We start from the raw sequence: 12,369 nt of genomic DNA, 5'->3' as shown, positions 1-12,369 counted from the left end.
TGGTGTGGTCTGAGTGGCATGTGGAGGCCTGTGGTGTGGTCTGAGTGGCATGTGGAGGCCTGTGGTGTGGTCTGAGTGGCATGTGGAGGCCTGTGGTGTGGTCTGAATGGCACGTGAAGGCCTGTGGTGTGGTCTGAGTGGCATGTGGAGGCCTGTGGTGTGGTCTGAATGGCACGTGAAGGCCTGTGGTGTGGTCTGAGTGGCATGTGGAGGCCTGTGGTGTGGTCTGAGTGGCATGTGGAGGCCTGTGGTGTGGTCTGAGTGGCATGTGGAGGCCTGTGGTGTGGTCTGAGTGGCATGTGGAGGCATGTGGTGTGGTCTGAGTGGCATGTGGAGGCATGTGGTGTGGCATGTGGAGGCCTGTGGTGTGGTCTGAGTGGCATGTGGAGGCCTGTGGTGTGGTCTGAGTGGCATGTGGAGGCCTGTGGTGTGGTCTGAATGGCACGTGAAGGCCTGTGGTGTGGTCTGAGTGGCATGTGGAGGCCTGTGGTGTGGTCTGAGTGGCATGTGGAGGCCTGTGGTGTGGTCTGAGTGGCATGTGGAGGCCTGTGGTGTGGTCTGAGTGGCATGTGGAGGCATGTGGTGTGGTCTGAGTGGCATGTGGAGGCATGTGGTGTGGCATGTGGAGGCCTGTGGTGTGGTCTGAGTGGCATGTGGAGGCCTGTGGTGTGGTCTGAGTGGCATGTGGAGGCCTGTGGTGTGGTCTGAATGGCACGTGAAGGCCTGTGGTGTGGTCTGAGTGGCATGTGGAGGCCTGTGGTGTGGTCTGAGTGGCATGTGGAGGCCTGTGGTGTGGTCTGAGTGGCATGTGGAGGCATGTGGTGTGGTCTGAGTGGCATGTGGAGGCATGTGGTGTGGCATGTGGAGGCCTGTGGTGTGGTCTGAGTGGCATGTGGAGGCCTGTGGTGTGGTCTGAGTGGCATGTGGAGGCCTGTGGTGTGGTCTGAGTGGCATGTGGAGGCCTGTGATGTGACCTGAGTGGCAGCGACTGTGTGTAGATCTGTTAGCAAAATCTTTAAAACAAAAAAGGTACTAGAATATGTGCATGTAAAGACTGTTTTACTGGCTCTGTAGGAGGGAGAATGGTTTTCAAGGGGTGACATTTTTATTTGCCATGGGTGCCTTCAACCCTAGTTATGCCTGTTTATGTGACATCACAAGAATTGTCCGCAGTGGCTCCCAGTGCCCTATGTGTGCCTTGTAGGAATGACAGCCTCGCTGGCCAAATGTCTTTCCGGGTGACTGGCTCAAGTACCACGTCATGATTCTGGTACATTTAATCTGGAGCGGGAGCAGCAGGCAGGAGTTAGTTAGTACCATATAGTTTGCTGCCAGCCCTTGATCCCATTGTCATCTCCTCCTCCAGCAGTTCAGTTTTTCATGTCTCTGGATTTTTATTCTTCATTCTCCTTCATTTGTTCTTGCCTATGTAATGTTTTTCAGTACTTTTCTTGCCTATACCAGCATTCTTCCTTTTTCCTCTCTGTGTCAGCCTCTCTGCCCATCCTCTGTTTGTACCATCTTCTCCTCCTCTGCACCAGCCTCTCTGCACATCCTCTCTCTGCACCAGCCTCTATTCCCTTTCTCTGTGACAGCATTTCTGTCCATACCCTGTCTGCACTAGCCTCTCTTCCCTTCCTCTCCAGCCTCTCTGTACATCTTTTGTCTTTGCCAGACTCTCTGGCCATCCTCTGTGCCATCCTTTTGGTACACCTCTTCTGCCCATCTGTTTGCATCACTCTTTTCCCACTGCCTCTCCTCATCACCCAATGCCTGTCACCCTCTTCCTGTCACCGACTGCCTGTCGCCCTCTGTCTCCTGTTACCCTCTCCCTGTCACCCACTTCTTGTTACTTTCTACCGTCATCCTATCTCTCCTGTCACCACCGGCTTCTCCCTGTCAGCCTGTGCCTTTGCCTGTCACTCTATGCCCATCACTCACTGCCTCTCCCTGTCACCATCTGCCTCTCCCTGTAACCCTTTGCTCCTCCTCATCACCCACTACCTCTCCCTGTCTCCCTCTCTTATGTCACTCCCTGCTTCTCCCCAGTGTCACCCACTGTTTCTCCCCAGTGTCAGCCATTACTTATCACCCACTGCCTCACCCCAGTGTCACCCACTGCCTGTCAACCACTGCTTCTCCCTATGGTCACTCACTGCCACTCACCAGTGTCGCCCATTGCCTCTCCCATTTCTAGGAGGGCGCAAATTTATAGTTTGCAGGGGGGCACCAAACACCCTAGCACCGGCACTGCCTCTAGCCTCTAAATTTCTCCTCCTTGCTGTCTGGCGCCCACACATCGCCATGCACTGCCCTGGACTTTTGTTCTCTACTACTCTACCCGAGGCCACCTGATGGCCATCTGAAACCAGGCCACGGGGGATCCTGCTGATCCTGACACATCTTGAGCTACTTGCAAACATCCTCCTCACTGTCCCCTTCCGGAATATGAGACGTGCCTCGAAATCCTCTAGACGGAGCAAAAACAACCAACCTCGAAAAGTCACGAGGTCCTAAGCAGACCCGAGGCCCTTCCCTCATCCCACGATATCCCCACAGATGGAGAGCCGTTCCTCTCCCCGCTCCCCGACCTCCCCCTCTGCTTCTTCGACCTCGAACCCAGCTGATGAGATGGCTGACGCTACGTCAGCTAGTAGTCGCGAGCTCCGGGATATCCTAACCTTCATGAGGTCCCTTCCCACAAAGCAAGACCTTCAAGACACTATTAGGAACGAGCTCGCCTCCATCAAAAGCGACATCTCACACCTGTCTGACCGGGTGGTTACTCTGGAGGAAGACCAAGAAGCCAGCGCTTCCTGTATGTCCCAGCTGAGGGACTCTGTCCTTGCTCAGTCCAAAGAAATCCGAGCTTTACAGTCCAGAATGACGGATATCGACAACAGGGGCAGACGGAACAACATCCGAGTCCGGGGTCTCCCGGAGGAAGTTCCCCAATCTGGTCTAGTGGACGCCCTGTCCAAGATATTCAACGAACTCTTGGGAACAAACTCGGATAACGTCATCACTTTCGACAGAGCCCTTAGACTGAGGGGCCTCGCCACTGACCGACCTCGTGACGTCATTTGCCGGCTCCATTACTTCGAAGGAGGAGATCATGTTCAAAGCCAGACAACTTGATGGTATCGACTTCAATGGCTGCACTATAAGCCTCTATCAAGACCTTTCCTGGTACACACTCCAGCAGCGGAAATCCTTGAAGCCCCTGACAGACGAACTGCGGAAACGTCAGCTTCGCTACCGCTGGGGATTTCCTTTTCACCTTCAAGCTTGTTCCTCGGGGAAATGGTACACCCTATCTTCCCACACAGGCGTCACCCCGTTCTGCACCTCCCTAGGCCTCCCTCCATTGTCCATTCCGGACTGGGAGTTTCCTCTTTCGGATGTACCTCCTCCTAAACGGGCTCCTAACGTGCAACCATGGCAAGAGGTTCGAGGCACTGGGAGGAGATCCCAGTCAAATACATCTCCCTCCAAAACCGATTAGCTGTAATGGACCCATCTGATTGATATTGTTATTTCCCTCCTACAGAAACGCTTGCTGTTAATGCAATGTTGGAGGGTAATTTTCTTTCTCGAAGGGTTCACAACTATGTTACATGTCATTTCCTAGTTATTTACAGAGGTTATTGATAAATGGTTAATATCCTTGCTTATGCTGACCGGTGGGGGGAGGGGGCTGCGGACTTGGCCGCTGCCCTTGTCCCCCCTCTGGCCACCCCTTTTTATTTCTTTTTCCCTCTCCTTTTTCCTGTGTCAGTTTAAATATGTTATTGTTGTTATCATGGTTTGAGTTGCGGTTCACCCCCATTCCCCCATACAATACCCGCCTCTGGCTACATGCCGGTAGGGAGACTGACGGGGTTACGGTTCAGTCTCTCTCCTGCGGGTCTTTTGCTGATGTTATTACATTGTTTTTGTACTCCTTTCTTTTTTTATCTCTTTTTCCATGCTTGCTCTTCCTTCTCTCCCTTCCCCTTCCCTCCACTTTAAGGTTTCTAGGAACGTGTTCTACTTCATTCCACCATGAGTACCCCGGGGAAGATTAAAGTGCTGTCCCTCAATGCACAAGGTCTCAACTCGCCGGAGAAGAGATCTAGCCTTCTACGTCTGTTAAGGTCTGAAAGAGCAGACGTTGCATTAGTGCAGGAGACCCATTTCAAGGTTGGAATCCGTAACCCCTCTATCACCAATCGCTACTTTCCAGTAGCGTTCTACTGTAACACCCCAGGTAGCAAATCCAAGGGAGTGGCTATTGTTTTCTCCAGGGACTTGCATGTCTCGGACGTTGCCATACACAGGGTGGTACCGGGAAGGTTCCTTATCTTGACTTGTAAGATCTCTGAGCAAATATTCACTTTTGCTGTGATTTACGCCCCAAACCAGGCCCAGCTGTCCTTCTTTAATTCCTACCTCCCGAAATTAGATTCTCTGTTGCAAGGTGTCACGGTTTTAGGTGGTGACTTCAACTGGACATTAGACCCCAGTACTGACACCTCATCCCAAACCTCTAGATTTGTTGCATCTAAATATCGCCGTGTTAAACACCTACTTCACACACAACAACTGGCCGACTCCTGGAGAACCCTTAACCCCTCAGGACGTGACTACTCCTTTTATTCACACCCTCACCGGGTTTATTCCCGCATTGATTATTTATTCCTTAGCCATAGACACCTCCCGCTTCTTATAGATGCCACTATTTGCTCCATCACATGGTCTGATCATGCCCCGGTGACTTTGACCTTGGCCCTCCCTCAAGGCTCTCATAAACAATGGACCTGGAGACTCAATGAGTCTCTTCTATATGACACACTCTGTAAAGAAGCCTTAGATAAGACTCTAGACGACTATATCGCCACGAATGTCACGGATGATGTCTCCCACCTCACCGTGTGGGAGGCGCATAAATGTGTCCTTCGCGGCAAGTTGATACAACTGGGCACCCACAAAAAGAAACAGAGGCAATCTCTGATCTCAGGACTTTTACATAAAATTCACACCCTCGAGACATCCCACAAAGTATCACTGTCAGATGTGACCCTAGTAGAGCTATCAGAAGCCCGCTCTCAGCTGAATAAACTTCTCTCTAACAATATAATCCATTCCATCCGTAAATGTAAACAGAAATACTACCAGTGGGGCAATAAACCTGGCCGAGTCCTGGCTCATGCTATACGAGCCCAACACTCGGCTTCATTTATTGGCTCGGTGAAGGACGCCAGAGGGACCCCCAAATTTAAATCACCTGAAATTGGGGCTTGTTTCGCACAATTCTACACCTTGCGCTATAATCTAGAAAACACTTCCCCTGCTGTAGATCCCCACCTTTTACACCAAAAAATAAGGGACTATCTAAAGTCCATCGATTACCCTGTTCTTCCACCCTCGGAGCTTATTATATTGGAAGCCCCCTTCACAACCCAAGAGATAGACCGGGCCATCTCCTCTATGACGTTGGGGAAAAGTCCTGGCCCTGACGGCTTCACTATCGCATACTATAAGGTGTTTAAAGATAAACTGCTTCCTCTCCTTCTCCGTGCATTTAACTCAATTACATCTGGCTCCCACTTCTCCCGTGATTCACTGGAGGCCCACGTGTCGGTGATACCGAAACAGGGCAAAGACCCTTCGGCCTGCTCCAGCTACAGACCCATCTCCCTTCTCAACGTAGATCTTAAAATCTATGCGAAGATTTTGGCGAACAGACTTAACGTGCTGATCCCTCTTCTGGTCCACAGTGACCAGGTGGGTTTTGTGTTGGGCCGAGAGGCCAAAGACAACACTACCAAAATCCTCAATCTCATCCACCTAGCATCCCACAGTACTACCCCTACCATTCTACTCTCTACCGACGCCGAAAAGGCATTTGATAGGGTCAGTTGGAAATTTATGGAAACCATCTTGGAGCACATAGGCTTAGGTCCTAATGCACTCACTTGGATAATGGCCCTATACGACTCCCCGACGGCAAGGGTTCGCGTAAACGGCACCCTATCGGACCCATTCACCATAAACAATGGCACCAGGCAGGGCTGCCCATTATCTCTTTTGATCTTCGTGCTATGTATTGAGGCATTGGCCAGGTCCATTCGGGCTAATCAGGCTATTAAAGGTTTCACCGTAGGTGATGGTGAATATAAGCTAGCCTTGTTTGCCGACGACCTCTTGGCCATAGTATCACACCCCACTGACTCCCTCCCGCACATAATGAAAGAACTAGATCTATTTGGACACCTTTCCAACTTTAAGATTAATTATAATAAATCTAGTGCTCTTAACATTTCCACTCCTGTAGACTACGTCACGGCCCTTAAACGCTCTTTCCCTTTCTCGTGGCAATCTTCCCACATAACATACCTCGGTGTTAAGTTGAGCGCTAACGAATCCCAGTTGTTCCCACTGAATTATTTATCCCTATTGCAAACAATTCGGAATGACTACTCCAGATGGAATATGACATTTTTATCCTGGTTCGGGAGGATAAACGTAGTTAAGATGAACACCCTCCCTAAATTATTATATATGATGCAGACCCTCCCGATCCACATCCCGGAGACCTGGTTTCGATCTATTTCACTCTTGATTCAACAATTTGTCTGGCAACGAAGGAGGCCTAGGATTAGTCGCTCCCAGTTGACAAAACCGATCGTAAGTGGCGGCCTTCAGCTTCCTGATATAAAAAATTACTACCATGCCATCCTTTTGAGTAGAATTATAGATTGGACGAGATACCGTGAGCTTAAACAATGGGTGAAGTTGGAGGGCCTGTACGTACAACAATTCCCAGAAATATTTCCTTGGATCCCCTCCCCCCCCCAAACTGCTCCTCCCCCACCCTACCATTACTCCTACACTTGCTACGTGGAAATCACTGCGCACATTACCTTACATCTCTTCTAAATTCAGCCCCCTGACGTCCTTTCTGGCCAACCCTGAATTTGCTCCGGGAATCAACCCAGCCCACTTCTCACACTGGGCATCAACAGGTTTGTTCAGAGTCGGCCAGATGGTGTCATCAACTGGAGTCAAACAGTTCTCAGAACTCAGGGCAAAGTGGGACATCCCACAACAGGACTTTTGGAAATTCCTGCAAATAAGACACTTTTTGATATCTAGCTCTAGACTCCAGAACGCCGCCAGAGAGATGACCCTCTTTGAGAAACTTTGCGTTGCCGTCCATGACCCGACTCACACTATCTCCACGCTTTACAAGATTGTCTGCCACTCCCAACCCACCGACACTCCATCCTTTGCTTTGGCATGGGAGAGAGACCTGGGCATTTCTCTGTCGTGTAGAGACTGGGAAAAAATTTGCTTAAAAACCCATACAAGCTCTGTCTGTGTCCAAGTAAGAGAGACTCAATATAAAGTTATGACAAGATGGTACAGGCACCCCTCCCTCCTCCATGCTATGTACCCCTCCTCGTCGGCACTCTGTTGGCGCTGCTCCTCCTCATCTGGCACCCTTCTACATATTTGGTGGACATGTCCACTAATCCAACCCTTCTGGCAGGAAGTTATACGCATCTCTCAGATCATCCTTAAGACCCAAATCCCACATGACCCAGCATTCTGGCTTATCAATCATTCTACAATCCCAATGTCCCAACACAAACACTCCCTACTACGACACTTAAGCAATGCAGCACGTGCTGTGATCCCGGCCAGGTGGAGATCCCACATTCCTCCCACGAGTCGTACATGGTTCACTAAACTGAATTATTTTATGAAAATGGAGGACCTGTTCCTCTCATCGATAGGCAAATCTCGTGAATTCGAATCCACATGGTCCCCCTGGTTTGAATACAAGACCTGCTGGGCCTACTTGGTCACTCCCTTGGATGGTAACTGAAATTTTTATTCTCTATATCCCATAAACTTGTTAAGTGGTAATCCCCCCCTACTTCTCCAACCCCCCCTTTCCTTCTCTTACTCTCTCCCTTTCTTACCTCACACTTCTCTTTACTTCTATCTTACTGCCTTCTGGCGCTCCTATTCTTTTACTCTTTTATTCTATTAATCTTTATATTCATTAAATGTGAGAACACCTTTATCTAATGCAGAACAACTCCATTTTCTACAACACTTGGTATATTCTACCCCTAACGCACCCATTCGTTTCTACAGGGTTGTTTATTCTCCCTTTGACATCTGTACAACTCGACTTGTATTTATTGAATATACACTGTTGGTATTGATGTTTTTCTACCTGTATTTGTATGGGTGTTTTCCCTCTTTCTGTTTATGCACTTAAAACCCTTAATAAAAAACTGATTAAACAAAAAAAAAAAGAGGGGACATGATTAACATTTACAAATATATAAGAGGTCAATACACAGAGCTGGCGGGGGGAATTGTTTTTGGTAAGATCTTCACAAAGGACACATGAACACCCACTTAGGTTAGCGGAGAGAAGATTTTGCACACAGACACGGAAAGATTTCCTCACAGTAAGGGCAATACATATTTGGAATTCGCAGCCTGAGAGAGTAGTAATAGCGGACTCTGTCATTACTTTTAAGAATGGGTTCGATCCGGGCCGGTGCTAAGGTGTTCGGCGCTCCCTTGCAAACTATAAATTTGCGCCCTCCCATACTTTACAAAGAGACAGCACACGTAATGCCCCCTGTACCAGTGAGGATTACACACAGTGTTGGACTGGGGCATGCAGTGGTAGGGTCCCATTCTTAGGGGTGTGGCCAGCCTCCACAGGGGTGTCGTCATTAGAGTGTGTATTGTCTAGGCCCCTTGATACTGTATTGTTAAACATTGCTAGTGCATGCATGGTAATATACCATATTAATAACAGCAATGCACTCTAGAGAATGCACCATATTTCTGTGCACTATAAGACAACATATGTATATTAATTAGTGATGTGCACCGGACATTTTCCGGGTTTTGTGTTTTGGTTTTGGATTCGGTTCCGCGGCCGTGTTTTGGATTCGGACGCGTTTTGGCAAAACCTCCCTGAAATTTTTTTGTCTGATTCGGGTGTGTTTTGGATTCAGGTGTTTTTTACAAACAACCCTCAAAAACAGATTAAATTATAGAATTTGGGGGTCATTTTGATCCCATAGTATTATTAACCTCAATAACCATAATTTCCACTCATTTTCAGTCTATTCTGAACACCTCACACCTCACAATATTATTGTTAGTCCTAAAATTTGCACCGAGGTCGCTGGATGGCTAAGCTAAGCGACACAAGTGGCCGACACAAACACCTGGCCCATCTAGGAGTGGCACTGCAGTGCCAGACAGGATGGCAGATTTAAAAAATAGTCCCCAAACAGCACATGATGCAAAGAAAAAAAGAGGTGCAATGAGGTAGCTGTGTGACTAAGCTAAGCGACCCAAGTGGCCGACACAAACACCTGGCCCATCGAGGAGTGGCACTGCAGTTTTCTAGCGAGAGGATGAGTGCTTCCATCCTCATGTGAATCTGAACCACTAGCCATGAACAAAGGCCAAGGCCTCAGCCGTTCCTTGCCACTCCGTGTCGTAAATGGCATATTGGCAAGTTTACGCTTCTCATCAGACGCTTTTAATTTTGATTTTTGGATCATTTAACTGACCTTTTGTTTTTTGGATTTTACATGCTCTCTACTATGACATTGGGCATCGGCCTTGGCAGACGACGTTGATGGTATTTCATCGTCTCGGCCATGACTAGTGGCAGCAGCTTCAGCACGAGGTGGAAGTGGATCTTGATCTTTCCCTATTTTAACCTCCACATTTTTGTTCTCCATTTTTTAATGTGTGGAATTATATGCCAGTATCAATAGCAATGGCCTACTACTATATATACTGCGCACAACTGAAATACACCACAGGTATGGATGGATAGTATACTAGACGACACAGAGGTAGGTAGAGCAGTGGCCTTCCGTACCGTACTGCTATATATACTGGTGGTGACTATCAGCAAACTGCAAAACTAAAATGCACCACAGGTATAGAATCTAGATGGATAGTATACTTGATGACACAGAGGTAGGTGGAGCAGTGGCCTTCCGTACTGTACTGCTATATATACTGGTGGTCACTGTCAGCAAAACTCTGCACTGTATTCCTCCTATAAAATACTGGTGGTACCCAGTCCCCACAATAAAGCAGTGTGAGCACAGATATATGCAGTACACTGAGCACAGATATGGAGTGATTTTCAGGCAGACAACGTATACTGGTTGTCACTGTCAGCAAAACTCTGCACTGTACTCCTCCTATATAATACTGCTGCTCCCCAGTCCCCACAATTAAGCAGTGTGAGCACAGATATATGCAGCACACTGAGCACAGATATGGAGTGTTTTTCAGGCAGACAACGTATACTGGTGGTCACTGTCAGCAAAACTCTGCACTGTACTCCTCCTATATAATACAGCTGCTCCCCAGTCCCCACAATTAAGGAATAAGCACAAATATTTTTGCATCAAGATTAATAAACGGAGAGGACGCCAGCCACGTCCTCTCCCTAACATTTCCAATGCAGAGTGAAAATGGCGGCGACTCGCAACTGCTTATATAGAATCCGAATCTCGCGAGAATCCGACAGCGGGATGATGACGTTCGGGCGCGCTCGGATTAACCGAGCCATACGGGAGAATCCGAGTATGCCTCGGACCCGTGTAAAATGGGTGAAGTTCGGGGGGGGGTTCGGTTTCCGAGGAACCGAACCCGCTCATCACTAATATTAATGTATAATTTCTGCAGACTCTACAACGGGATCCCTAGTGGGGAGGTGGGGCCCACCGAGGTTTTCTCCTGTGGGCCAGTCCAACCCTGCACACAGATACACACACCACATACTATACATATGCGCACACACACTCACTAACACTCTCCTTCCATCGACTTACCTAAAGAAGGCTGGTAGGCCGGAGCTGTATCATGTTATCCTCCTGTGTTGCAGGCTGCAGCCTGGTCCCGTGTAGCTCCGCCCCATTTCCCCATGTAGCTACGCCCACTTTTAGGTCCGCACACTGTCACAGGGGAGGGGGAGAGGAGGCTTCATGCTGTGATAGTGTGACATGCGCAGCAGCTGGGAGCAGCTCATCACAGGGATGCAGAGCGAGGAGAGCGCCTCTCCAGCCTGGCACCTACCTGCACTGCATCCCTTTACTGAGCGGACAGCGTCGGGCATGGGCTACATAAATTCCTAATGGATAAGGATATCCTGGGTTATGGGGGGTAAATCATGCACTATAGTATTAAAATAAAAAAATAAAAAAAAAGGAATTGACATAATGGCTAAACATTTACCGCAGTTAAATTAGTCTTAAAAATATAGTATAGGAGATCAGTAACAGGTTGTTCTCGATGGAAAAATTGTCTTTTTTCAACCTTAAACTATGTTACTATATATGTCGTGGTGGATGTGACACGCCGGAGGTGGGCGTCTCTGAGCAGAAGTCATTAGCATATTTGCGCAAGTCCCTTGCGTACGAAATCACAGCTGTGCACCACTGAATAAGACCCGTTATAACTCGCCATACAGGACTGTGAAAGCATGCAGAAGAACATACAGTGTACACATTAAGGAACGTGTCTTCCATAACGTTCTCTCCCAGGCTCCATGGGCATGCAGTACAAGGCAGGGACTGCGGTGAAGACGCGTCTATCTGGATAACCGGCTTCCTGAGGAGCGACCAGCGTTATCGTTTAGTGAAGTTTGAGGACACCATGAAGCTCAGGAATCCGAAGAACGAACATGTGATGTACACTGAGAACGTTCAGGTGAGTCAGGACAGCAGTCAGGCTATGTATATGTAACAGTGTATCTGCACATTATGTACATTTACAGCTGGAGATGGTCTGTAGCATTGCTTGCATGGAAATACATCGTTATGGGGTGATGGCGTGCACGCGTTTTATTCTCATGAAGACTATCAGTGACTTATTGCTCAATATGCTCCTCAACGTGGTCATGAAAGAGTAGGGTGAGATGTTGGGTATTGGGGTAATAATGCAGCCACTGGGCGGAGATTCTAGTGCTGGTGCATTTAAGACAGGGGGGGCCCGGGGGGAATGGGGGGTTGTATGGTAAATTAGATTGTGCATACCTCTTCCAGTAGGGACAAAATGTTCTCTACCTGGACTTCCCTCTTAATATATGATTGACGTCACCTGTGTTGAACTATTTAACTGATAAGAAAAGTATTTCAACACAGGTGATTGCAATCATACATTAAGAGGGAAGTCCAGCTAGAGAGCATTATATCCCTCCTGGAATGTTGGGAGGGATGGTTTGTGTATGTTACATTTAAACCAATCGTGTATATTAGATTTAAACTAATAGTTTAATAATGCCTCGTACTGTTTACAGCTCAACCTAACTGAGAGACA

At 48.2% G+C, this 12,369-nt stretch overlaps 1 protein-coding gene across 2 annotated transcripts in view; it reads left to right on the top strand.

The window, feature by feature from the left end:
• The window catches only part of LOC134911904 (mitochondrial amidoxime reducing component 2-like), a 64,860-nt gene that overhangs the window by 39,037 nt on the left and 13,454 nt on the right, over positions 1-12,369 (top strand). For both annotated transcript variants that reach the window (XM_063919855.1, XM_063919854.1), the window contains one exon: positions 11,595-11,760. In XM_063919855.1, the coding sequence (XP_063775925.1) occupies positions 11,595-11,760 (166 nt within the window). The remainder of the gene's footprint in view (positions 1-11,594; positions 11,761-12,369) is intronic.

Source organism: Pseudophryne corroboree, chromosome 4 (assembly GCF_028390025.1).
Source record: "Pseudophryne corroboree isolate aPseCor3 chromosome 4, aPseCor3.hap2, whole genome shotgun sequence".
Classification (NCBI taxonomy): domain Eukaryota; kingdom Metazoa; phylum Chordata; class Amphibia; order Anura; family Myobatrachidae; genus Pseudophryne; species Pseudophryne corroboree.
This window is presented reverse-complemented; position numbering and strand designations above follow the sequence as displayed.